The sequence below is a fragment of the Jaculus jaculus genome, chromosome 6 (genome assembly GCF_020740685.1).
Source record: "Jaculus jaculus isolate mJacJac1 chromosome 6, mJacJac1.mat.Y.cur, whole genome shotgun sequence".
Classification (NCBI taxonomy): domain Eukaryota; kingdom Metazoa; phylum Chordata; class Mammalia; order Rodentia; family Dipodidae; genus Jaculus; species Jaculus jaculus.
The window spans coordinates 124,912,495-124,938,559 of NC_059107.1; the positions used below are offsets into that span (position 1 = coordinate 124,912,495).

General features: G+C 34.3%; 1 protein-coding gene and 1 pseudogene across 20 annotated transcripts in view; both read right to left on the reverse strand.

The window, feature by feature from the left end:
- Ppfia2 (PTPRF interacting protein alpha 2) overlaps positions 1 to 26,065 on the reverse strand; it is a 441,464-nt gene that overhangs the window by 136,745 nt on the left and 278,654 nt on the right. For all 20 annotated transcript variants that reach the window (XM_045152128.1, XM_004650146.2, XM_045152145.1 and 17 more), the window contains one exon: positions 25,026 to 25,100. In XM_045152128.1, coding sequence (XP_045008063.1) covers positions 25,026 to 25,100 — 75 coding nt within the window. The remainder of the gene's footprint in view (positions 1 to 25,025; positions 25,101 to 26,065) is intronic.
- On the reverse strand, positions 17,488 to 18,269 carry LOC105943871 (annotated as a pseudogene).

Below are 26,065 nucleotides of genomic sequence, written 5' to 3' on the forward strand. Positions count from 1 at the left end.
CTTTGGAACAATTTCTGAGACCATGTACTCTAAAGGAGATAAATGAAATAATTATTCAATTTTCTCTAATAAATCATGTTATAAAATTATCATTGCATCCTAGTTGAATGCTAGATTTTGATGACATGCTGAATACCAAGTATCTTGAGACAAAGTGTCTGATTCACTATTTCTTTCTCTTAAGTGAGTAGCTAAAAAGCAGGAGAAACTTACTCTGAAAATATATAGGGGATACCAAGGTATTTTTTAGAAGATTATGACTGGAAAAGATCTATGTAAAGTCAGAAAACTTAGATGAAAAAATATACAGGGATGTTTATATGGAGAAGAATATTAGTTATTAATAAAAAGGCTATATGAATTTGAAAGCTTTTCAAATGTCAAGATTATATATTTCAAGGTTTAAATGAAGCCATATAAGAGTATGTGGGATAAGAAGTAAAGACTAAGTACTAATATAGCCTTGCAGGATACTCACAGCCATGGGGAGAAGAGACAAGTACTGTAGAAGACAGGCATTGAGGAAGAAGGAGAGTGGTAAGAAGATAGAAGGACAATTTAATAAAAGTCATCACGATAATAGGTAAATATAGTCAACAGTTTTATTTTCTCTTAAAGCATTATTAATGTATTCACAAACTTATTGCAGCTTAGATGGTAGGCTCACATGCATGAAAGCACAATGTAATTAGGTGCTATTGATTGATCCAAAATGGGTTTGTATTCAATGGAAAATGGAATTCCAAGAGATGGTAAATCTTGACTTCTACCCATAAAACTCTTAAAGAGGAACAAGAAAAGTAATCTAAATTAATTTAGTTTTCATTCAATTTTCCTTTTTGATCATTTTGAAAATAAAATGTAGAGGGTATTTCTTTGAAGTTATTATAAAAGATAATAGGAACTTAGAATTGAAAATAAATTTATAATTAATACAGCTTTAATGACAGCTATCATATGATGAGCATTCATCATATAACCTGTATGGTAGTATAGTGATATGCAATTTAAGTGTATTATCTTAATTTTGCCAACAATGATATGTTTATTATTTATTGCAAATGTGAAAAGTCATAGAGTGAAGCAATAATCCATTTTGATTTACACAGAGAAAGATATAACATAGAAAGTTTTCTAACCACATGCAAACCATTTAAAACTTATAATTTTAAGCATTATGCTCTAATACTTTTTAAATAATTAGTGAAATGATTCACTGCAAAGTCAATTCATTTATCTCGGTCAAGACAATAGCTCTATTGTCAGACAGCAGAGGAATTTACCTTCCCTGCATTGGTAAGCAGTCTGAGAGATTAAGCAATGTCTAAAATAAAAAAAAAAAAAAGAAACACATGTATTGAGTTATTTTTCCTAGGAAGAAGAACCATTCTGTTTACATTATTGACTAGCTTTATTTGAAATTTTTAAGTGGCATAGCATTTAAATGTATCTTGAAAATTCCCCAACTACTTCTAAAAATAACTTGCATCCACATAAAATCCTATTGCTAATTCTATAGAGACCTTCATGTTCATAATTTAAAATTCATATACCCCTTTTTCTATCTTAAAACTTGCATATAGTGTCTATATCTAATTAACAAATTCCTTTCATCTATTTTTATCCAACTTTCAATTAACAATCTGAGAGTGAGACATAATAAATCTCACCATAACAACACAGAATGTCTTCTGCATAGATGTTTATTCAATGTCTAGTTGAAGCCTGTGCTTAAACTGCACTGTAATTGTAGTACAAAAAAAAAAAAATTAAAACAAACAGAATAGTAGAGTTTTACAATTTAAACCCAAGTACTCTCTAATGACAGTGGTATGGATCTGTCTTGTTATATGTTACTTAAGAAACAATAAATATTAAGGTACCCACATATAATTAAAGAACTAAGCTATTACCTCTTTCACGTTCTAGCTTTGCTTTGGAAATAAAAAGTTACATTAGGTCAGTGTTGCAATAAGCTTCACATTGCTAGCACAGAGAAGACAACCAAAAACCGCTTATAGGAGGAAAGGTTTTATTTTGGTTTACAGACTCAAGGGGAAGCTCCATGATGGCAGGGAAAACTGTGGCATGAGCAGAGGGTGGACATCACCTCCTGACCAACATTGGGTGGATAAAAGTAAGAGGAGAGTGTGCTACACACTGGCATGGGGAAGCTGCCTATAACCTGCATAACCCCACCACCAACATCACACTTCCTTTAGGGGCCTCCACGTTATTAATTGCCATCAGCTAGGGACCCAGCATTCAGAACTCAAGTTTATGGGGTCACCTGAATCAAACCATTACAGGTAGTGTAAAATATCTTCATGTAATTTTTGCAGATGGGAATGCCCCATGCAATATTCACTTTCAGGGTTATCAGTAATCAGGGTCTTAAACTTGTGAAACTGACCAATCCAATGAGTGATCAGATTGATTTGAGATGGGAATCAGAGTCCTTCCCACTTACGAATGAAGGCCTCTTGTGTCTCTTGATAATGACTGATTACTTGTTCTTGTACAAGTTATTCCTCTTAAAAAGAGCAATATCAGTAGAGCTCACTGACAAACAGGAGCTTCCGGTGAGAAAGAAAATGAGATTCAAGAAAATGTGTGGGTCAGCAATAAGAGAAGGACACTTGACACTCTCCTCTAGGCTACACTCACACTCAAGGGAGATGCACACACACACACACACACGCAACCACATATGCTCTACATACACACGAGCACAAAAGATATTTAAACAAAATTTATCAAAAATTTAATTCTAGTATGTGCAATAAAATAAAAGCATGTAGTAAAGAGAGAATGTTAATAACATAATGTCAAATATATGCTAAAGCACACCTTGTTCTGGAGTTGATGCTTATGATATCCTCTTTCAATAGCTGTGAAGCATTTCAATAATAGCTGTGTTTGTAACAGGTGATGCAAACAGTGATAAATATTTCAAACAAAATTAAAACTTCCTACCAAATTGAGTCTACTTTAATCATCTTTTCACTATTTCGTATTTTCTTATACTCAGTTACATTTTATTTACATTTATTCCCGCCATTCATGTAAATCCTTACTAGGATGATAGTAATGATATTTACTACAAGCAAGATAGCATTCCTCTTGGTAGGTAGCTATGTAGGCACTGGCCTGTGGCATAGATGTTAGCTTTCTAGCCTTGGCAGGACTAGAACCTACATCTGATCCAGTTCAGAATGAGGTAGGTACCTCTGTTTGGCAGTTAGGGTGACTGGATTCCTGAAAGTAAAGGCAGGAATGTCTGCATTTGCTAGACATCAAAGGATTATCTGACTTTCTAGCTCTTGCCCAGAGGCGTGTCCTAGATCGTAGCCCCTATCTGGGCGACAAGTACCCTTTCTTTGATTTATTTAGTTAGTTAGTTAGTTAGTTAGTTAGTTTTATTTCTTGGTTTTTCGAGGTATGGACTCACCCTAGCCCAGACTGACCTGTAATTCACTATGTAGTCTCAGGCTGCCCTCAAGCTCACAGTGATCTTCCTACATCTACCTCCCAAGTGCTGTGATTAAAGGCATGTGGTACCACGCCCAGCTTGACTTTCTTAAATTTAAATCTAATCCTGAAACTGAGGTCAGACAAGTCCAGTCCGCAGAACTTGGCATCATGGCTACCCTCTTCCTTAAACCCCTAGCACAGACCAGTCAACTCACTTTGACATACCTGAGCCAGAAGTTAAAACCAACTGTAGTTAGGTGATAAATACCTTTACAAGGGAGGGAAAGCTCCTCTGGGCTGCGTGACCATTCCTGGCCCTCCTCTGAGCAAAGCGCCCCCTAGCACCCCGTTTCGCAGTCTCATCTAAACGGGTGGCAATCACCTAAATCTCCTGCAGCGACAGCTTTCTGCTTCAGTTTCCCAAGTTTCTCCTAGTGGGTGAGCACGGCACATTCTAAGTCAGTTTTCTCCCTTACACACATGAATCTGGTGATGGGGCACTTCTAATTGGACGTTTGATTCATATTAATGAGCTTTGGGCATGTGTGCAAGTCTTAGCCTCTCTGACCCTCTTACCATTCCTGGCTCTTTCCCTATATGAGAGCAATCTTCTAGGTCTCCCCTTCTTTTGGCCTGGGCTTTCCTGCTTTGCTTTCCATCTGATTCCTAACTCCCCTTAAAATAAATTTCAGGATTTGTCTTTCCCATGAGTTGGAGTTCTCAAGTCTTTGTCAACATGGACAAGAACCTGAGACTTGATTGTTCCTGGCATGGGGGGGGGTTCTTATCCCACAGAGCACTCCTACATCAGTAATAAAATATCAGTAGTTTAACTAGATGCATGTGCAAAGCTACAGAAGATACAAAATAAATTAAGTTGGTCAGTAGAAATCATGATCAATGTGGAGGCTTGTGCTGAAACAGTTGTGGGTTTATGTAGCAGAGATATTAATAGTAAAAAATTAGGAAACAGTGGTTCAAGAATCAATCCAGAGGATATGAGTGAAAATAAAGTTCTAACTGGTTTTATAAAACGGACAGTGGAGGGAAAATAAAGCTTTTTTTCTTTTTGTTTTTAACCTTTTTTGTAGTGTTTTTTTTTTAAGATAAATTTTCACTATGCATCTCAAACTGGCCTCAAATTTTCAATAATCCTCCTGCCTCTGAATTCTAATAGCTGGGATTATAGAAATGTGCCTCCACATCTGACTTGGTAAACATCTTAACATTTTTATTTATCATTGTATGAAAGGAAGCATTGGTTTCTGCATAAGTAAATAAATAAGTAAATGAGTAAAAGTGTAGATTGCATCATGGTTAGCAGATGACACAATTGTAATACAGATGAAGTAATGAAGTAATTTTTTTGCACAGTTCTGAGAACATTGGCAATAAACTAGTTGAAAGTTTTAAATTTCATAAGGAATGAAGCTATACATGCTAAGAGTAAAATATCATTGCTTTAAATAATATCTCACTTTCCTGATTAATACAGAAAAATGAAAATTTAAACTTGATGTTGGGGCTAAGGAGATGACTTAGTAGTTAAGACACTTCTGGCAAATCCAAAGGACACAGGTTTGATTCTCCAGTATGCACATACAGCAAAGTGCACAAGATGGTACATGCATCTGGAATTCACTTATAGTGCCTAGGAGTGCCTGGTACAACCATTCTCTCTCTCTCTCCCCCTTTCTTTGTCTCTCAAATAAATAAATAAATAAATAAATAAATATTATAAACTTAATGCCCCCTACCAGAACAGAAAAACAGTCATCATTATAAAGTATTTCTTAGCAAGCAATGGATTCTCCATTTAGCCGCAGTCCTTTTCACAATCATTGTCACTGGCCCTCTAGCTGAATAGACCTAGTCTTCAGCTAAGGAAAACTGGCTGCAGAAGCAATTCTTGCCATTCCCATAGAAATGAAAGCAAAAGTGAGCAAGGAAGAGCAAAATGAAATCATCTGATGGGCCATGATCAGTTTGCAAGCCAAGATATGCATTCTGTGCAAGAGTCCCTGTCTTCAAAAGTTTTAGCAAGTGCTCATGCTTTTAGCTAATGTGTTAAGATGTTAGCAAGAGTTCTTATTTTATTTGCTGAATGTAAGCTGGGCACTGTTAAGACAGTTTAAGCAAATATCAGTTATATAAGAAAATGGCACATCTGCACAAGCTTTATCACGTCTTGGGTTTTTGTTTATTCAAGTGAGGCCTGTTTACAGTAAGGAATTTTTGATGTTTTAGAGTAAACATTCTATTTAATATTGTAATCATGTTATAGTTCCATTAACAAATATTTGAATCTTGTAAAATGCCACATTAATGTCAGTCTTTATGATGATGGTTTACTGATTGCTACATTTCCATTTCCAGCACCATAAATCTGACCTCCTCTGTCAAGCATGGTAAATTCTTTAAGAACACATTTGCGTTTTTGATTTTTGTTTATTCAGAAGCAGGGCAGAAGTGACAAAATTACAGGCTGTGTTTTAGCACTATTCTTTATCTCTATTGTGATAAGGAAAAGAGTCTTGAGGGTAGCATTTCAAAGTACTTTAAAACTACTTAAGGACGTAGAGAACAGCAACAATATCCATTAGTCATCCTTGCGTGTGAAAAAGGAAGTCATGGAAATAAAAGGGACTTATCCACTTAGTTCCTTTCTTCAGAAATGACAAAAGCAAACCAAACCCATTATTCTAAAAACTTCACTTTAAAGCAATTCATTTCTTGAGTTGTAATGGTAATTACTATGTGTTATACTAATCTGCATGCATTTAAATTTTATTTTATGCCATTTTAAAAATTCTTTCATATTACAAAATATCCGTAGGTGAAGGGGACAGAACAGTAGTTATATCGATTTATTCCCTTTATAATGGTATAGAAAATTATGTTCACAGGCAATGAGTGACAAATCTTTTACTGTTCCAAAGACATTAGCATCTTGCCAGTCTCAGGGTGGGCAGAACACCATCTGGGTCTCAGTTCAACCATTTCAAAGGATTTGAACAGTGTAGTTCTCCAAAAGACAATAGTGACATTATGAATATCATCAACAGAAGTAATGTTTACTGAAACAATTTTTTTTTGTTCTAGGAATAACTTTTTTAGAAAACATATTTCAAACCATTTTATATTACAAAATCCTCATGAGATAACTTTTTATATTTTTGTTATGGTTTATCAACTGAGGCAAAGAAGACAAAGACATTGTTCACAGTGTCAGAGCTAGCAACTGCCAGAATCCTGGGGAGAAGGCTAATTACCCAGAGTGAGGATTATGCCTCTCCCTCTTTCTCTGATTTTCAGACTCCTTTCTCCACAGCAGAATATATCAACAAGACTTGATTTGATGTGTTACTTCTCTCCAGTTTTCTCACAATGATTTCTTGACTTCTCCTACCTGTTCACTTTCCAAAGAATATTTCACATATTTGTCACTTCTTATTTTAGAAGGCTGGGGCTGGAGAGATTGTTTAGCAGTTCAGGAAGCCTAGGGACCCAGGTTTGATTCCCCAGTACCCATGTAAGCCAGCTGCACAAGGTGACATATGCATCTGGAATTTGTTTGTAGTGGCTAGAGGGCCAGGTATATACATTCTCTTTTTCTCTCTATCTGCCTCATTCTCAAATAAAAAAATAAATAAAATATAAAAAAAACATTTTAGAAGGATGGTATTTTGGGGCACAACTAATGTTCCATAGGAACTTGAGTAAAATTCGTTTGTTTGCATATTGTCTCAGTTGTTTTTATTCCTTTTGTGGGAAGGTTTTGACAGACAGTATCTAGACAAGTTTTCTAGTTGTTTCTCTATTTACTTCTCTGTACATTTTTTTTTCTTTTGTGTATATACATGTTATTATTATCATTATTTATTTTGGTTTTTCAAGGTACGGTCTTACTCTAGCCCAGGCTGACCTGGAATTCACTTGGTAGTCTCAGGGTGGCCTTGAACTCCTGGCAGTCCTCCCACTTCTGCCTCCCGTGTGCCACCACGCCCCTCTAAATGTCATTTTTGTGAGACAATATCTTTCACTGAACCCGAAGCTCACTGATCTAGCTAGTCTGTCTGCTCTACAATGTCAAGGGATCCTTTTTGTTTTGGGATTACAGGTAAATTGCTATACCTGGTTAATACATGGGTGCTTGGCATTAGACTCAGGTGTTGTCCTTCAGAGAAAGCCCTGGACTCACAGAGCCATCACACCAACTCCTGCTAATTGCTTCTCTCCAAAAAAAAAAAAAAAAAAAAAAAAAAAAAAAAAAGGATGGTTGAATCAATGGTACTTTGTTTCATCTCTCCTTTAAATAAGCAGGGATAGCAACAGAGAATCAAGCAATCAAAAAGTCTGTCATGTGAACTCATCAAGCGCCTTGAATAGCCAAAGCAGTCAAGAACAAAACAGGACCAAGCAGGAGGCATAAAACACTTGGCCTCAAAACAATACTACTAAGCTAACAGGATGTCATAAAAATCAGCACATAGTCCAATGTTAGCATCATAAAAGACCAAAAATAATATCATTCACCGATTATCAATTTATCTTGGATAAAATTGGCAAAATCAAACATTGAAGAATGGTTAAATTCTCCTAATAAATGATATGAGGAAAAATGGGTATCCATATACTGAAAACTTATTATATGTACATCTACCCATTTACAAACAAAAATAATAATTTCAGGACTTGGAAGATTACCCCATGGTTAAAGACACATACTTGCAAAGACTATTAACCTGGACCTGATATTCCAGTAATCACATAAATCCAGGAATACAAAGTGGTGCATGAGTCTGGAATTGGTTTGCAGTGTCTCGAGGCCCTGTTGTACCCCTGCAGGTGCCTTCTTTCACCATAATAAATAGGAATATTATATTAAATATAATCTCTAAATACATCAAACAACTAAATGTAAGACTTGAAGTGAAAAATATTATGAGAAAAATTTGGGGAAATACTTGAAGATATCTGTATCTATAATGATCTTTTTTCTGTACTACATACAATTGCACAGGTAACAAAAATTATAAACAATGGGATTATGTCACACTAGGCAGTATTTGTGCAGCAGAAGAAACCATCCACACAGTGAGGAGACATTGTTAATCTGACTGTGATAATATATAAAAACACAAACAACTCAATAGCAAAATCTCCACATACTCTGATTACAGTGGATTAAGGATCAGAATAAACACTCTTAAAAGAAGACATAGGAATGGACAATAGATGGATAAAATAATGTTCAATACTACTAATCAACAGGAAAAACAAATAAAAGTCAAAATGAAATAGTAATTCACCAAGGTTGAATAACTGTTATTAAAATTTCAAAAAAAAAAGTATAACAAATGTTGGCTAATATGAGTAGAAATAAGAACTCTTACACTCCTGGGGATTTTAGCTAGTGCATCTATTTAAAAGATAAAGTACATTTTTTCTCAAAAAATCTCCAAGTACAAGTATAATATGACCTAATAGTCCCACTTCTGTTTCTATGTCCAAAGAAAATGAAATTAACGTGCTGAACTGTTTAATCTCATCACTATTCATAATAACCAGCACTTGGAATCAATGTAAGTGTTCAGTCATGATGAACAATTACAGAATATGGGTCTACTTGAAATTTTGTCCAACACTTTGGATGAATGTGAAGGACTTTACATTAAGTAAAATAAGAAATGAAATAAGATGAAAAATCAAAAAAAATAATTTCACTCCTAAGTAGAGTTTAAAACATACAACGTAATATCATAGAACTTAGAGGCAAATAATTGTGGCTTAGAAAATACCAATGATATCCAACGAGTTGGAAAGGATGGCTTTGGTGAAGATAAGTAATGATGGTAATTCATATTTTTCTTTCTTATTTAACATTTTATTTATTTACTTCAGAGAGAAAGAGGGAAGGAGAGAGAGAAAGGGAAAGAGCAAATGAATGTGTCAAGGCCTCTAGCCAGTGCAAATGAACTCCAGACACGTGTACCACCTTCTGCATCTAGCTTACGTGGGCACTGCAGAATTGAAGCTGGGAACATAGGATTCTCAGGCAAGTGCCTTTAACCACTAAGCAATCTCTCCAGCCCTTCATTTTCCCTCTTTCTTTCCTTCTCCTTTCTCTGTTGTTGCACCATGAAATATATATGTGTATCTATGTAAAATTTGCATCCATTTAAGAAAAATAGCATTTTGTCTGTCCAGGTAGCTCAAGAACAGTAGGTAAATTTCCTAAAATTTCTGAAGGCACTGTAATTAAAATGTTTTGGAATTATCTTATTGAAAGACTCTCTCTCTTTCCATGTGATGAAATGTAAATAATCTAGTCATCAAGTTTACAAAAGATTCATATATTTTTTTCAATGGGCATTTTAAAGAGAGTTATATGTTTATTATTAACTATTTGACTTTTTAAATAGAGGTTAAATTAACTAAACAAGTTAATGTATGACCTATTAATTTAGGTAACACTCATTTTCTTTCTCTTTTAATGTTTTGAACCTTGCTACAATCCATACAAGTGCAATAATAGGAAGATGTGATGACAAAATTCAGCTAAGACAAAATGAACTGGTGTTTAAAATTGTTCACTATTTTTATATATGAAGGAATATTTATATTTAGTCAGACATCTTAGGTTTCAGTTCATGCTAACTAGCATAACCATTTGGCTTCTGCAAGCTGGTTTTATACGTTTCACAATGCTAGTAGCAACTTTGATGTGAAGTCAATTGTGATAACTAAAAATGAGTATGTGTTTGAGGAAACATAGCATGCTAAGCATAAGTGTGAGGACACAATGATTTCCTCAAAATTGTACACACAATTATTCTCCAAATATATAAATACATGAATTGCAGGGTCACTTATAAAACACATGTATTGTCACAGAATCAACTTATGAGCAAAAATCTATCTTGTGGGCTGGAGAGATTGCTTAGTGGTTAAGGTGCTTGCACAACTCTGTATCCACATAAAGCCAGATGCACTGGGTAGTACATGCATTTGAAATTCATTTGCAGTGGCTAGAAACCCTGGCATGTTTTCTCTCTCTGCCTCTTTCTCTCTCTTATAAATGAACAAATGAATAAAAGAAAAGGAAAACAAAGGTTATCTTTTATGAAGACAACAAATAAAGATTTATTCCTGATGGTAATTAAATGACTGTCGTTTTGTTTGTCTGTCAAGGTGGCAATGGAAATGTCTTTCAATCTAGTCATATACATTGGCCTGTTGAGATATAATAATAGTAGTAGTAGTAACATAATATTAATACATTTTAAAGTATATATTATCTCATCCAAATATCATAAATGAAAGTTAGGGAGACCCCAAATGTGTTAATATTTCATTTTTTCGGATGAAGAAAACTGAAGTCTAGAGGAATTAGTAAATGGCCTGGTATCACATAATTAGTAAAAGATAGCTTAGGACACAAATCTTAGTCTTCTGAGTTAAGATTAGTATCTTCTTATTTTTAACTTTGTACCTGGACTCTTGCTGTTTCAGTATTTCATTAAAACATCTAATACATCAGTATTCTTACTTAAATTACTATCTCTAAAATTAAAAAAAAACAAGATGACCTTCTGTTACTGCTCATCTGCTCTCTGCAGTATAGTAAACTTCTTTCCTTTAAAAACTAATAAAATATATACTTTTATATATGTATATGGAAAATAAAATAGGACAAGGCCTATATTCAAGATATGATCAAAAATGATTTTTCTATTAAAAAAGAGAATAAAGGCAGTTCAAAAATCTCATGTGCAAACATAAAACAATTTATGGTTTCATCAAAGAAAATATTCTAACCAAAACAGGAAAAAATGTCTGAAAAGATTTTTAAATTAAATCCCTATATGTTACATAACATAGCAAACAACTTTAACCACAATTGCTTCATATAGGTCTTGGAAATAGTCAAAATAGAGGAAGTAAAAATACCAATTTTGTAAGCTCCCTTTTATTTTTGAGTGTTCTTTTATCTGGGAAAGATTCTGTGTACTGGTGTGTATAATTACCACCATCAAAAGAAAACTTTTTGATGGTAATAGCTTGAGTTATTTAGAATTTATATAGTCACCTTGACAATACAATGTATTCATAAAGAATGACCTAGATGTAAAATAAGAAATGATTGATCTTCGTGAGCAACTACTTTGACAAAACTGAAGGTTTGAGTTGGCCAATAAAGGAACTAAAGGACATCATTCAATTATTCTGTAAACTAGAGCAATTAAGAAGTACAGAATTTTCTAACCAAATAAATAAATAAATAAGGAAACTAATACAAAACAAGTTCCCAATAAGTTTGCAGGGAAGGAAACACAAAACCTCTGATGGTATTGCAGTATTCTCAAGGAATTTCATTTCAGAGCTGCAAGGAGCTCATTAACCCATGTAGACACCGCTGGCATCAAAAGTACTAGGACCTGACAAGATGCGGCCTGTGCACTTGTGCCAGTTGTTTCAAAGACAAAGCCGTTGTACTTGACTTTGTGCTAGAGTGTTAATTCAAAGTTGTCAGCAAACTAAGCAGAATGAATATTAATAAGTAGACAGCTCATCAGGCAAATTAGCTTTGTACAAAAATTCAGGAAATTGGACAACTGTTAAACATTCAGTTTTTTTAAAATTTGTTTATAAAAGTGGTGAGAAAAGCTGGGTGTGGTTTGCACGCCTTTGATTCTAGCACTTGGGAGGCAGAATTGGAGGATTGCTGTGAGTTTAAGGCCACCCAGAGAATAAATAGTGAATTCCAGGTCAACCTGAGCTAGAGATCCTGCAGCCTTGACAGGCTAACCCGGATTTGTAAACTTCCCTTAGCTCAGAAAACCTTGAGGGAACACAATCCTTTTGGTGGTATATCCTCCCTAGACAACTTGGCTAAAAGCTTATTCTGAGCAAGGGCACAAATAAAGAACTTCCTTTGGACCTGAAGCTTGTCCAGTCCAGTCTGTTTTTCTTAGGCTCCTCCTTGTAAGCTCATACCCCAGCCTGACCTAGTGCTTCAGCCTTCATCCCACAGGAAGGTTGCTGCTCTTTGCTGCTTCTCTCAAAAAAACAGTCTTTCTATAGAGATCAAATCCAGTGTTTTACTTTTCTCTTACACTTTCCTTACAGTGTCATTGTCCTAAGATCTTGAACAGGGTTGAGTTTAGAAGAAATGGACTTGTGTGAGCATATGGATAAGGAACAGAAAGACAAAAATTTGGGGGGCTTGATATAGTGTACACTCAGCTGCAATTGTTTGAGATATTATTACCACTGAAATTGGGTCTGTCAGCTGTTCTGCATTGGGACAGTAGAAAGAATGCTGACTCTTGAAATTAGGTGATCAAAATGCTAAAGGAGTGTCCTGCTCTTCAAATTCCCCTCCTGGATTAACAAATGTGGTAGCCAAGCTGGAATATAAAACATGTAGGAAAGAGCAGGTTATTGGATATTCAATGAGATTTTGTTGAAAATAGCCACTGGGCAGTGTGGGGCAGAATTGTTCCCTGTGTGAAGCCCTGATGAAGCCATGAAGAATGTTTGGTTTTAGTGAAGATCACAGCAGTTTATTGAGACTGCAGAAGTGTGCAATAACTACCACTTTAATATTTGCTCTTTTTATATAATTATTGTATATCTTGCACAGGGCCAAGTGTGGAGGTGCATGCCTTTAATCCCAGTACTTGGGACGAAGAAGTACTAGGGTCGCTATGAGTTTGAGACCACCCTGAGACTACATAGTGAATTCCAGATCAGCCTGGGTTAGAGTGAGAATCTACCTCAAAAACCAAACAAAACAAAACAAAAATCTTGCATAGGTTCAAGTTTTCTTCCTTATGCTAAATCCAATCTTTGGAGTATGAATTTATTGTTACTGTGTGCCATTATGTGCTTTTGGTTTCACTGTAAAGAGACTATGGATTATAGGAATGTTTCAGCAGTGTTTGGCTTGATAAAAAACTATGGAGACTTTTAAAGTTGGACTGAATGCATCAGTTTATATCATGAATGGGTATCAGTTTGTGGGGGACGAGGGGCAGAATGTGGTGGTTTGAATTAAATGTCCCCATAAACTCATGTGTTTTGAATTCTTGGTTCCCAGCTGATTGCAATTTAGGAGGTGGACATTTGCTGGTGGAGGTGTATTGTTGGAGGCAGGCTTATGGGTGTTATAGCAGCTCCCCCTTGATAGAGTTTGGTTTACTCTCCTCATGTGGTTTATAACCACAGTGTTACAGGTGATGCTTACCCTCTTCTCATGCCATGCTCTTCTGTGCCATCATGGAGCTTCCCCTTGAGGTTATGAGCCAATGGAAAACAACAAGAAGAACTTGTTTTTCTCACTCATCTGCTCTTTTGGTGAGATGCTTTATGTCAGCAATGAGAAGGCACTGTAGCACAGCCTATGCTTATAACTATTCATCTTTTCTACTCATTCCCAGTAAACCAGCAGAGTACTGTACTTATAACCCAGTTTATAGGATGCTTGTGAAGTATACACAGAATGATGACTGTGAAGTGGTGGCTACAAGCCATAACTTCTCTCTGCCAAAATATGAATTGTCATTTTTTTTAAAAAATCAATTTCTTTTTCTTTCCTTTTTTTGTTCATTTTTATTTATTTATTTGAGAGTGACAGGGAGAGAGAGAGAGAGAGAAAGAGGGAGATAATGGGCCCGCCAGGGCTTCCAGCCAATGCAAACGAACTCCTGACGCCCACTGCAAACGAACTCTAGACACGTGTGCACCCTTGTGCATCTGGCTAACTTGGGTCCTGGGGATTTGAGCCTTGAACCAGGGTCCTTACGCTTCATAGGCAAGTGCTTAACCACTAAGCCATCTCTCCAGCCCATGAATTTTCTTTCTTTAAATCCTCTCACTATCCTGATTCAATATGCTTCTGAACATTTATGGTACAAAATTTGCCTGAATATCTTCATTTTCTCTTTTGGAAAATAAGCATACTTTCATGGCTAAAGCTGATTGTAGATGAGGTTCAATGAAATGTTAATTTCCTTATAAAATATTTACTTAATATCAGGAGAATTATGCAGATAGAATGATCATACTTAGAGTAAAAGGATTATAAAACATACAACTTTTTATGTATGCATAATGCAATCATGTGGAAAAAGTGTTCAAAATAAACAGGGTTTTGTATTCACAACAAATCATTCTGGCAATGAAAGTGTTACAGGTACTACTGAACAATGTATTTTGTCTGGCATAATTAAATAATTAAACCAATAAGTGGGCTTTGGCTGCAGAAAAACACATTGTTAAGTTGAAATACATTTTCTTTGTACTTCCCTTTTATTGTACTTTATAAATGATTTTTCAAATTCTAAGCATAACAGTAATAGTACCCTATAAGAAAATAAAGACTTCATTGTATTTTATTTTTAACTAAGTAACCCAGAGTCTTAAGGAATAAAAACATAGAATATGTTAGCAATACCATCTACCTATGTATGGCCATTCAAAGTGGCATAAAATCAAAGCAAATTTTCATTACATATATGCTTATTTATAATATTTTGTGTCTTTCCACCACTGAAAGAACAGAAGAAATGGAAGATCCACTAATATATATGTTCTATTCATTTTGTCAGGTTCTGAGATTGGCCTTGATTATTTGAGGAAATTACAATGATCCTTTGAAATCTAAACTGTAAACACAGTCACTTGATCAAGTACTTATTTTGTCTTGAACTTTTGGTAATTCACAGAGTTTGCAAAGTCAAGTATCTATTTATTCACATATTCTCTTCTCTCTATGAAAAGTGTTTTGGTTTGTCATTATTATCAGGATTAAGCCCAGGGTTTTGATGGCCATGACTCAGAAAGGCCTGATTCCCACCTCTAGGTTTGCTTGACTCACCCTCTTCCCTTAACGCCATTGGATTACTTCCTTTCAGTCTCCCTAGATATTCTAAATAAAGTCTACCTATGGCACCTTTTATGACAGCACAAATTCTTCACTAACACCCATATTATTAATTATTCTCTTACCTAATGCTACCAAATACTATCCCTACTTGCTTTTGTATATTTTATTTTAATTATATATAGTAGTAAAATATGCATAACATTAAAATTACCATTTTAAAATGTTGCCATGTTAAAAAAAAATCCTGGAATGTATTAAGTATATTCACATTAAAAGCAACTATTCCCACCATCCATCTCCAGAAACTTCACCTCAAAATGAAATTTTGTATGCATTAAATGCTACCTATTATCAATGCAGTTAAGGCATCTCTCATCTATATTCAAATAGATGGCAAAACTAATTCATTTTTTATAATAAATTGTCACTTTATTTGAAGTATTTCAGTTTCAAAAACCTAACTTTAAGTTATAACACTCACAGGAAAACAAGGAATAACCAGAAACAATAAAAGAATGATCAAGAATACTGCATGATTTTTTATTTGTTTTTAACACAGTCATGGATTTATTCAAAACACAGTTGCACAAAAGTATTAGCTTTAAAGTTTTTAAGGAGATACTCTTGGGGAACTTATCACACTACATATATATATGGCCATACAAAGAGCATTGAAACAGGACCGAAACTTCTACAAAATACAAAACCCTCCTTCACTTATTTGCATGAAAATTCCACCCCTCAAACTTAAATACGTCTTAAAAGTTATCAGGAGGCTCTAAGTGTTTTTTTTTTTTTTTTAAACCAAAGAACTCTTACTTTTGATTGCACAATAAGATGTTGGATTAAAGAAAGTCAATAAATAAATTTCATTTTTGAATAATAAGCATTTTTTTTTAATTTGGCAGAGTATGCAATAGGAATTTCTTAGGGACTAAAAGCAGACATTACAATTGTTAAAATCAGGAGGAAAATTTAAGACTTTTGGAGACTCCAGTCCTTCCGTTATCATTTTCTCAGGGATTTTATTACAGTCAATTGTGCAACTCTTAGTTTCTCTGCAAATAACTTCCTAAGTTATATTTTAAAACATCAGGTCATACTTTTAAACTACAAAAGGAACAGCAGTAGTATACTGAGTAATTTAAATGTATGCCTGCCGGTAGAGAAGTATAACTTCAGTTAAGTTGCTAATGCTGATTTTAAAAAATTGTAAATAAGTAAAACAACAGGAAAAAAAAATTAAGGTGAATTAAGGTGATTGTTCTGATGTCTCAGAAACACTGATACTGATGACTGTCTCCTAACAGTCTAACACATCACCAGCAAGGCTTCCTTTGAGCATAGCTCATCACATGCTGGATCAATCACATTGACATTATTGAATAGACTCCATTTCTTCCACTTGGCTTGCTTAGAACTCAGGATGATCAAAAAGAGGTGGTTGAGGTATAAGACTAGAGGTTCTTTCTCTGCATAGCCACAAGTCTGCTAATGTTGTTTCATACTAGAGGGAAGGGAACAAAGCAGAGGGAAACTGGTCATGAAGAAACTGCTGTGAGAGGGAGAATGAATGAGTAACACAGAACTAACCATTGTATGTTGTGTCTGCAGTCTGAAGAAAGGATTCACTGGCCTGGCTCTATCTAGTCTTACAGGAGCTATTTTTTCTTCAAAACTAAAATCTTACCAGTTACTACAAAAGTCATGAAAAAAGTCTATCACTGCACAAAACTTCCCTCAAATACATGAACCATACTGGTGAATAGAACTTTTATTATTTTGCTTCTACTTTCAAACTTACTAGTGGCAAAAGCCACCCCCCCCATCCCTTAGTACAATTGCCTTCAAACTAAACATTTCTGGACCAATCATCTCTAAAACAGACAAACAAACAAAACTTATTATTCAAGAGGCTATTGTCATTTAGGTGGCACCTGACTGGCAATTATTAATTTATAAATAACAAATATTAGGAATGAAATACATCATACTACACCTGTGTAAAAGCAAACATGCTTTAATTGTGAGCTAAAAATGTCTAATACAGTAAGCATCAATTAGAAAAAATACGATTCCAAATACAATGCTGGAGATTTTCACAATGGGGGTGGGGTTAATGAAGATTCTTTTCTACATACATTATGATCCGACTAATATCTTAATTGGAATAATAAGGCAAAAATAATGAAGCCACACTTTTCCTATAAAAAGTTGCATATTATCTTTTGTAGGGATATCTGTCAAAGAAACAGATAAGATATGATCACTCTATTGCACACCCAGGGACAAAAGGGAATCTGATAGTAGAATGATCTAGTCATCTTCCTCCTCTCTATTATCTTAAGCATCTCATTTCCTTTTCTCTTCCTGAAGACTTTCTTCTTCCTCTTCCTCCTCTTCTTCCTCTTCTTCAACATAACCATCTTCTTCTCCTCCCACTTTTGAGCCTGCTTCATCCTACTCCTCATCTTTCTCCTCCTCCTCCTCTCCTACCCTTCAGGTGAACAAGCTTCATCTTCCTTCTCACCTTCATCCCCATCTTCCTCCTCCTCTGCCCAGTCTGGGGCTTCATTATCCTCCTGATCAAATCTATCTAAATACGAGATTTGCTACAGCAGTTCAAAAATATTTTCTCTGTAATCTTCCAGGGTTGTGATATCACAGTTAAAAAAGTCCAGATTTTTTAAATTTTTAACATTTTTAGAGCTTCTACTGTGCTAATATCTTTGATTTTTCTTCTATTAAAATTGAGGTGGATAAAATTTGGACATTTCTTTGCCAGGACTTCCAAGCCTTCAGAAATTATATTGTCGCTAAGTTCCAACGTTCAAAGTTTATTTAAATTGGGAAGCTGGGCCATTGAGTTTAACTCCACATTGGCCATGCTCAGAAACTCTAGTGCTTTAAAAGCGGCATTCAGGCCTTTGATTTCCCCATTGGCACACACGCAATTATCAAGGACTAACTCTGTCAACTCCTCTGGGACTCTGTTCTTCAATGTGAGGTTAATCTTCATCTCCTTGTCCTCCTCTTGCTCTTCTGACACTACTCTCTCCTCCTTCTTTCTTCCCCTTTTCCTGACTTTCACACCCCACCCCTCAACCCTACCAAAAAAAGAAAAAAAAAAAAGAAAAAGAAAAAAGAAAGAAAGAAAGAAAAGAAAACAAAACTTTAAAAGATTTGGTAAGGAATGAAAAGAAATGCAAATATAAACTCCTTCCACCACCCAAAGGTATGGAAAAGAACAAGAAAAGAAATGGAGCCCAAGATATTGGGACTCTTCACTCTGCTCCCCACCACCCCGACTCCTCCTTGTCCACACACACATGGCCACACATACACACACGCGCTTGCACTTCCTTCCCCTTTAATGGCTGCTTTGAGACTCCAATTCTTTATTTTCTTTATATTCAGCACTTAATGAAAGTAGCCAGTGAATAGTAACTATGATTTGAAGTGTCATGATAGATATTGTAATTATGGTCATAAGGTTAGCTAATCATATCAGGTCATACCAACTTTCCAGTTTTACTCTACCTCAACTCCCATTTTACCATACTTTGTGGAATAGAATGAATGAAATACAACTGAAAGCACATTATAAAAACACAATTAAACAGGAATAAACAAAATGTACTTTTATGTTTTCTCATTCTATAACATATAAAACCCCATGTTTCAGCAGGCACTCAGAGCTTTTCAGAGTTTACATCCCTACAATCTTATCACCCCATCTCTAGAATCTCTCATGCTGACTCCTATCAATTTATCTTATCTTATCTTGTTTTACCTTCCTTACCATCTATTGTTTTGGAGCCAGATAATTTAAGAATTTATTTGTCATGCTGCCAGATCATCTGAAAATGATTTCTCACTATATTTTTCTTTGTTACATTTTTTTTGTAATTTTAATTCTACTAAAAAACTTTAGGCATGCATGAAAATTCCATACTGGGAAAAAAGTCACAGGTATGAACAAATATTGTCTCTCAGTGGTGAGGCTTTATCCTTTGTCTCAGAATAAACACCCTTCTCCCATTCTTTCCTTATTGCACTAAGTGGCATTTGTTTAGTTTGATATTATATGACACTTAATTTTTTGTTTGTCTTTCTTCATTATAGGGTAAGTTGCTTGAGACTTTACATAACAATTAATCATAATAATCATTATTTGACTCTTTCCATCTCTCCTTCTTTAAAAATTCTCAAAATTTTTGTACATTTTAGGTGTTATAAATTGAAAGACCATCTCTTCATTTAGTAGATACAATGAGTACATCATATTTTTTTTTTAATTTTTTTAAAATTTATTTATTTGAGAGCGACAGACACAGAGAGAAAGACAGATAGAGGGAGAGAGAGAGAATGGGCGCGCCAGGGCTTCAAGCCTCTGCAAACGAACTCCAGATGCGTGTGCCCCCTTGTGCATCTCGCTAACATGGGACCTGGGGAACCGAGCCTCGAACCGGGGTCCTTAGGCTTCACAGGCAAGCGCTTAACCGCTAAGCCATCTCTCCAGCCCGAGTACATCATATTTTATTAAACATGCCTAAACTTGTAGTTATACACTTAGCAAATAACATGAGAAGTGATCACAATCGACTTCATGTAATGCATTTTGACAGACGTGCACAAAGTTTGTGTCACTGCAATGAATAAAACTAAAATAACTGAAAAGATGGAGTTTACATGTTAAGGAAATAAATGAGCTAAGCCTTGACAATTATAAAGTTGTCTCTAGTATTTGTTGAATTTTTTATAATACATACAGGAATAATGAGATTTAAAAAATTAAATGAAGGTGCAAAGAGTGTTGGCAGGGTATCACAAGACTTCTTTAAAGAAGTGACACCTGAGTTTGGGTTTTAATGGGAAATATGATTGCAATGGTTGTTTGTGCTGGTGAAAAGATTCTAGGAGAAACATTAAGGTAAGTAAATTTGAGAGTTAGAAACTGTGTTGAGTCCTTTTATAACCAATGCATGGTATAATCTTCCAAATTATGAATGATCTTTCAAAGTATAGTCTTTCATGCTATAATTCTAATGACTCAGGTAGGGTAGTAGGGGATCATGGGAATTAAAACAATATGTAGTTAAAGAACATTGAAAATGTTTTCAGGTCTATGTAATTTGTATCATTACACAATGCACATAAGTTAATATGCTATGCTGTATATTAAGATGGAATATATCACCTGTAAGTATATATTACAACACAAAACATTCTACAAAAGGTAATGGGGGTTCAAGTTTAAACTTGTTGGGGAACAGATCAGAAGTTACTGTGAGTTCCCAAGGGAGAATTAATGAACACTTGATGAATTTCTATTGTAATATATATGGAAAAGAGATAAAAATGGATGTGAGGCGCAGAGAAGACTCAATTTTAAGTATGTAAGTACTTATAAGTAACAATATAAAAGTAAAGCAAAGATATTCAGATAGCCACATTTTCAAGTAGAAGAGAATAGTGATATGTTATGAGAAATAGTGTCTTGGAGATCATCTGTAAGTAATTATGGGACCAGACTATAGAATTACACATACTTTGTACTTAGTCTAGAGACTTAATATATTAATAAATATTCTCTATAATTAGCACTGTGTTCAATTAAATGAGTGGTGTCATTGTGAAAAATAATGTTAGACTCTACCATATATTTATAATTTTTATTGAAAGTAAAAGTTATAAAACAATTCAAAAAATATAAATTTGTAGTAAATATACTTACAAAGAGAAAAGGCAACTGATAGTAACAGTTTGTTACATATAAAATGTTTTTATTCTTATACTAATATATTACTATTTATGGCTGTGTGTCTGTCGTGTTCATGTGTATATGTGCATATGTGTGTAGGTGTACTTGTGTATGGACAAAGGTGTTCATATGTGTCTACACATATGTGGAGGCCATAGGTTGATATCAGGTTTCTTCCTCACTGGTTCTGGACTTTATTTTTTTGAGACAGGGTCTTGCTGGACTCAGAGTTTACTAAGTCACCTAGAGTAGCTAGCCAACAAGTCTTAGGGAAACTCCTATCTCTGGCTCCCCATTATTGGGATTTCAGGTACATACCATCACCTTTGGATTTGTAAGGAATCTGAACTGATATCCTCATATTATATGCCAAGCCCTTTACTGACTAAGACTTCTCCCCATCACCCAAAGGTGTTAGCATGCCTTGAATTTATAAAGGATTGGGATTGTTCTAATATGATTTGTCATTTTACATTGCAGACTCTTTTGTTGATATTTTGAAGCAGAATACAAACTATATTTCACATTTTTAACGAGAACTACTTATTTTATTATATCAATGTTCCATATAGACTGTAAAGGGACATCAGAAAAGATAGGTGAAGATGCCAGAGTATCTACTGCTTTGTGAAAATGAAAAATTGTGTTCCCTGGTTTGGTTAGAGTTGGTATAAATATTCTGATTTACCATCAAGGAGTTGAATGTCAACACTTGCCTTCTTGCCCCTATAGACACTTATGGGGATATATAAAATTTGAAGAAATATAAAACGATGCTAAGGTGTTTGTTTGCTGGTTTTTATGGAGATCAAAACTCAACATGAATACAAAGCTGTAGACTGTGAATAGTTTTCAACAGAAGTCATGCCTAAAGCCTTGAATGACTGAAAATATAATAAATGTGAGAATTCTAAACCCATCTGTGAACATGGAGAAAGAATATGAATTCTATTACAACCATATGATAGAATAAACATACTATCACTTTTTAGTGCACATGTATTTGTATACAGATTTACCAAGGTTTCACTCAAAATCTGAACCTCTCTCTCATTTCTCATTTATAAGTTTGAAGAGCAATTTTATTCACCAAAATATTGATTTTTATTTGCCAGTACCAAAAGTAAAGAAACAAGAGTATATGATAATGTGATATGATCACTCTCCAAGTTTGCTATAAGAAATCAGGAAATAAATTATAAGAAATTATAAAGCACAATTTTAATACATTTCAATTTTGATTTTAATAAAATTGAGATTTGAATTAACTTAATAAAAATTTCCCAAGTTCCTTGCACAGTTATAGATGTGCAAAACTTTTATTCTAGTGGCAGATTACTCTTTACAGCATATTTTATGGTTAGGTTCCTAAGGATGTGTTTTTAGACAGCTTTCTTTTTTCTTTTCTTTTTTTTCCCCTTTGTTTTGCTTTTTTTTTAATTTTTATTTTCAAGGTAGAGTCTTACTCTAGCGCAGGCAAAATATATATATAAAATTTCCAACCATTCATTGGTCACCAGCTTCCAGTTTGCTTATCATTATCAACTATTTTAATTAGGCTCGGGAGAGAGTTCAGCAGCTAAAAGCACTTGCTTGCACAGTCTACCAACCAGTGTTTAATTCTCCAGTACCCACATTAATCCTTTGCAGTGGCAAGAGTCCCTGGCATTCTCACACTCTCTCTCCTTCTCTCCTTGAAAAATAAATAAATAATCAATAAATAAATAAATAAATAAATAAATAAATAAATAAATAAATAAATTTAACTGCTGAGAGGTAAATACTAAAGTGGACTTAAAGCACACCAATGAACACTCAGGGAATTTTGCAAAAGAGGGGACATAAGAGTTTAAGGCCCAGGGTGGGAGGAAATATCCAGAGGCATTGCAACCTCCCATTATGACTGACTGCTACTTCCAGAACTCATAACCTACGTAGTTAATACCAGAAATCCATCTGAGAAGGGCCCTCAGTTGTATGGGGGCAGGGAGCAGGGAAATGAAGGTACCAACATATAATGTGTTCATACAAAATCTCTACTTAATAAAAAAAGAATATTATTATTTTGATATGTTCACATTTATCCATTGTGCCTACTGAATGTATGGGATGGTTTAGTGAACTAATTGCTCTTCATGTGAATGTGTGGTAACTTTAAATTATATAAAAGATAGTAACTGAAGAATATTTTAGTGTGATTAAAATTATGAATGATTAATGTTAGAATATAAAGTAATAAAATATTCCACTGGTAGGTACATGAAACTCCTTATAAAAAGTTTTAAAAATACTTCATGGGATAAACTAAAAATAAGTAAATGTATTTATCAAACTTGAAAATAAGAATTAGCAAAGATACAATAGAAAAACAACATATAACCTGTTTCTTCCTGGAATAAGTACACTATATAGGAATTACATCATTTCATATTCTAAGAGGAATGATGAGGTCCTGTAAATCATTATGGGAGAAGTTCTGTTTTTCAATATTGACTGAGAAATAACAATGGAACTTCCCCTGGTATTTTCAAACCATTTAGTTTGGGAAGCTGAATCTATTAAGCAAAATACTACTTCACTTTTTTCTAAATACCCTTGTGTGAACATTTATACTTTCATACAACCTTGACCACAAGACTGAATTTAGCATTTATACTTTCTATGCTGTTCATCTTTAGTTGTAAGGAACTTCTCCCTCTAGTCATAAGTTCATTCATTTTGGGCCTATACTATTAAACTTTGAAGAAACAAAAATATAAATTGTAAATAAAGTTATAAAATATAAATTATTTTGTGGAAATAACTTATTCCAAACCATCAATAAAAGTTTGTACTGTACAGAACTCATTTTATACTGTTTAAAAATTTGAGTAACTACTTAAAATATTTTAATTGTAATAAAATAGAAATAATAAATATGTATTTATACAACATTTTATCAGTATTAGGACTATCTTCGTAAAACTTTTTTTTGTTTGTTTTTCCGATGTAGAGTCTCACTCTAGCTCAGGTTGACCTGGGATCCACTATGTAATCTCATAGCAATCTTCCTACCTCTGCATCCCAAGTACTGGGATAAAAGGAGTGCACCATAATGCCCAGCTAAAACATGACTAACAACAGACTTATTTAAAAACAGGAAGATTAGCTAAATTGTTTCAGTATGTCCACATTAGTAGTACCTTAACTATGAAATATCCTTCTAGATGGAAAATTAGCCTTGTAAATGAATAAAAAAGAAGAGAAGAAGGAGAAAGAGAGGGAAAGGAGGAAGAACGGAGAGAGTTGGGAGAAGATAGATTGAAAGATTTTATTTTCTGAAACAGATTCAATTTGTTTTACTTAATCATGTATAAATTTGTGTAAAATTATGCACTGAAATCAAAAGGAAGACCCTCTACCAAGAGTAGTTCTTAATATTAAGAGGTTATATAAAATAATTTATTAAAGCTTCCAAAAAATATGTGGACTCAATGAGGCATGTTGACACAGAGCACCATGGTTTTGCCATGCTAAAAGTAAGAAGGAAACAAGAAGAGGTATGGATATTTAATTCTGAGGAATCAATTTATAACAAATCCTGTATTTAAGAGATTGTTGACATGTTTTCCAAGTTTAGAGCTCTGTGTTACTTCATTCAGGGTCTGGTACTCTATGTGTTCCCTAATTTGTCATCTCACTAACTCTTAATCACAACTTTCCTTTGGTCTTCTGGTGACAGACCTGAATGATCAGAAATCAGACAATAGACTGTGGTCATTCATTTCATCTGGCCTTGTTCAGTGGGCTAGACAGATTTATTTTGTGACAGTTTTAATAAAAGCAACGTGAAATACAAGGGCTATCATGTTAGCGGTATTGCACCTCTAAAGAGGAGAAAGGTTGGCATGTTACCTCCTGATTAGCTGCAGCTAGTTCTTCTTCCAGTGCAGAGACTCTTTCTAAAGAAACCCTCAGCCGCTCCCTTACCTAGAAGAAAAATCAAAATAGATGCAGTAATGTACCTCCTGTGCATAGTAAACTCTGCTGAACCCTAAATCAGCATCATCAGAGAAGGAATGTCAAATTCATCATGAACTTATAGCCCTGGTGTCCAGAATGATAAAGCTGCCATGAATAATATGAACACATGATCACCTCAGAGGTATAAGTGTTTCTATGGATTGCTTTGTAGACAAATCCTCTTTCTAGTATACTGCAGACATTTCAGTAGTATGAGAGACTGGTAAGTTTTGATTCTTAATTCTGATTCATACTGAGTAAAGACAAAATTCAAAGTGTATCATGAAATTATCTGAAAAAATAGTCACTGATGAAACATAAATATAAGCAATTGTTTTTCTAGTAAATGTGTCATTTATTTCCTAATTTCAAGAATGATTCATATAAAGCAAAAGATTACTAGAGACTGAAATTGTCTATTACACCTGTGTTTAGTATTCATTTGTTTTTGAGTGATTGCAAAATGCTTAAAATAGTTGGAATTCCAACTTTGCTTTCAGATACAAAGGCTAAACTATTATAGTTTGTATAACCAAAAATGTTTGAAAGTAATTTTTACTTACAAATACTTCATGAGTAACTGAAATCACAGATCTGCTTTTTGTTTTTTAATTCTGCTTGTTTTGAACCTCTGAAATTGACGCCAGGTGTGTGCTACATATGTGTCATCCCAGTACTTGGGAGACTGAGGCAGGAAAAGTCAACATTACAGACAGCCTAGGCTACATACTGAGATTCAATCTCGAAAAAAAAAAAAAAAAAAAAAGAAAAAAGAAAAAGAAAAAAAGAAAGAAAGAAAAGAGAAAAAATTCCTAAAACCAAATCATATTTTCAAAAAAGCAACTAAAAACTTCTAAAATTTTTATTTGTTTAGACCTTCAGGTAGGTATCATATTAGATTTATCAAAAGTAATGTCCAGAGGGGTAAAATG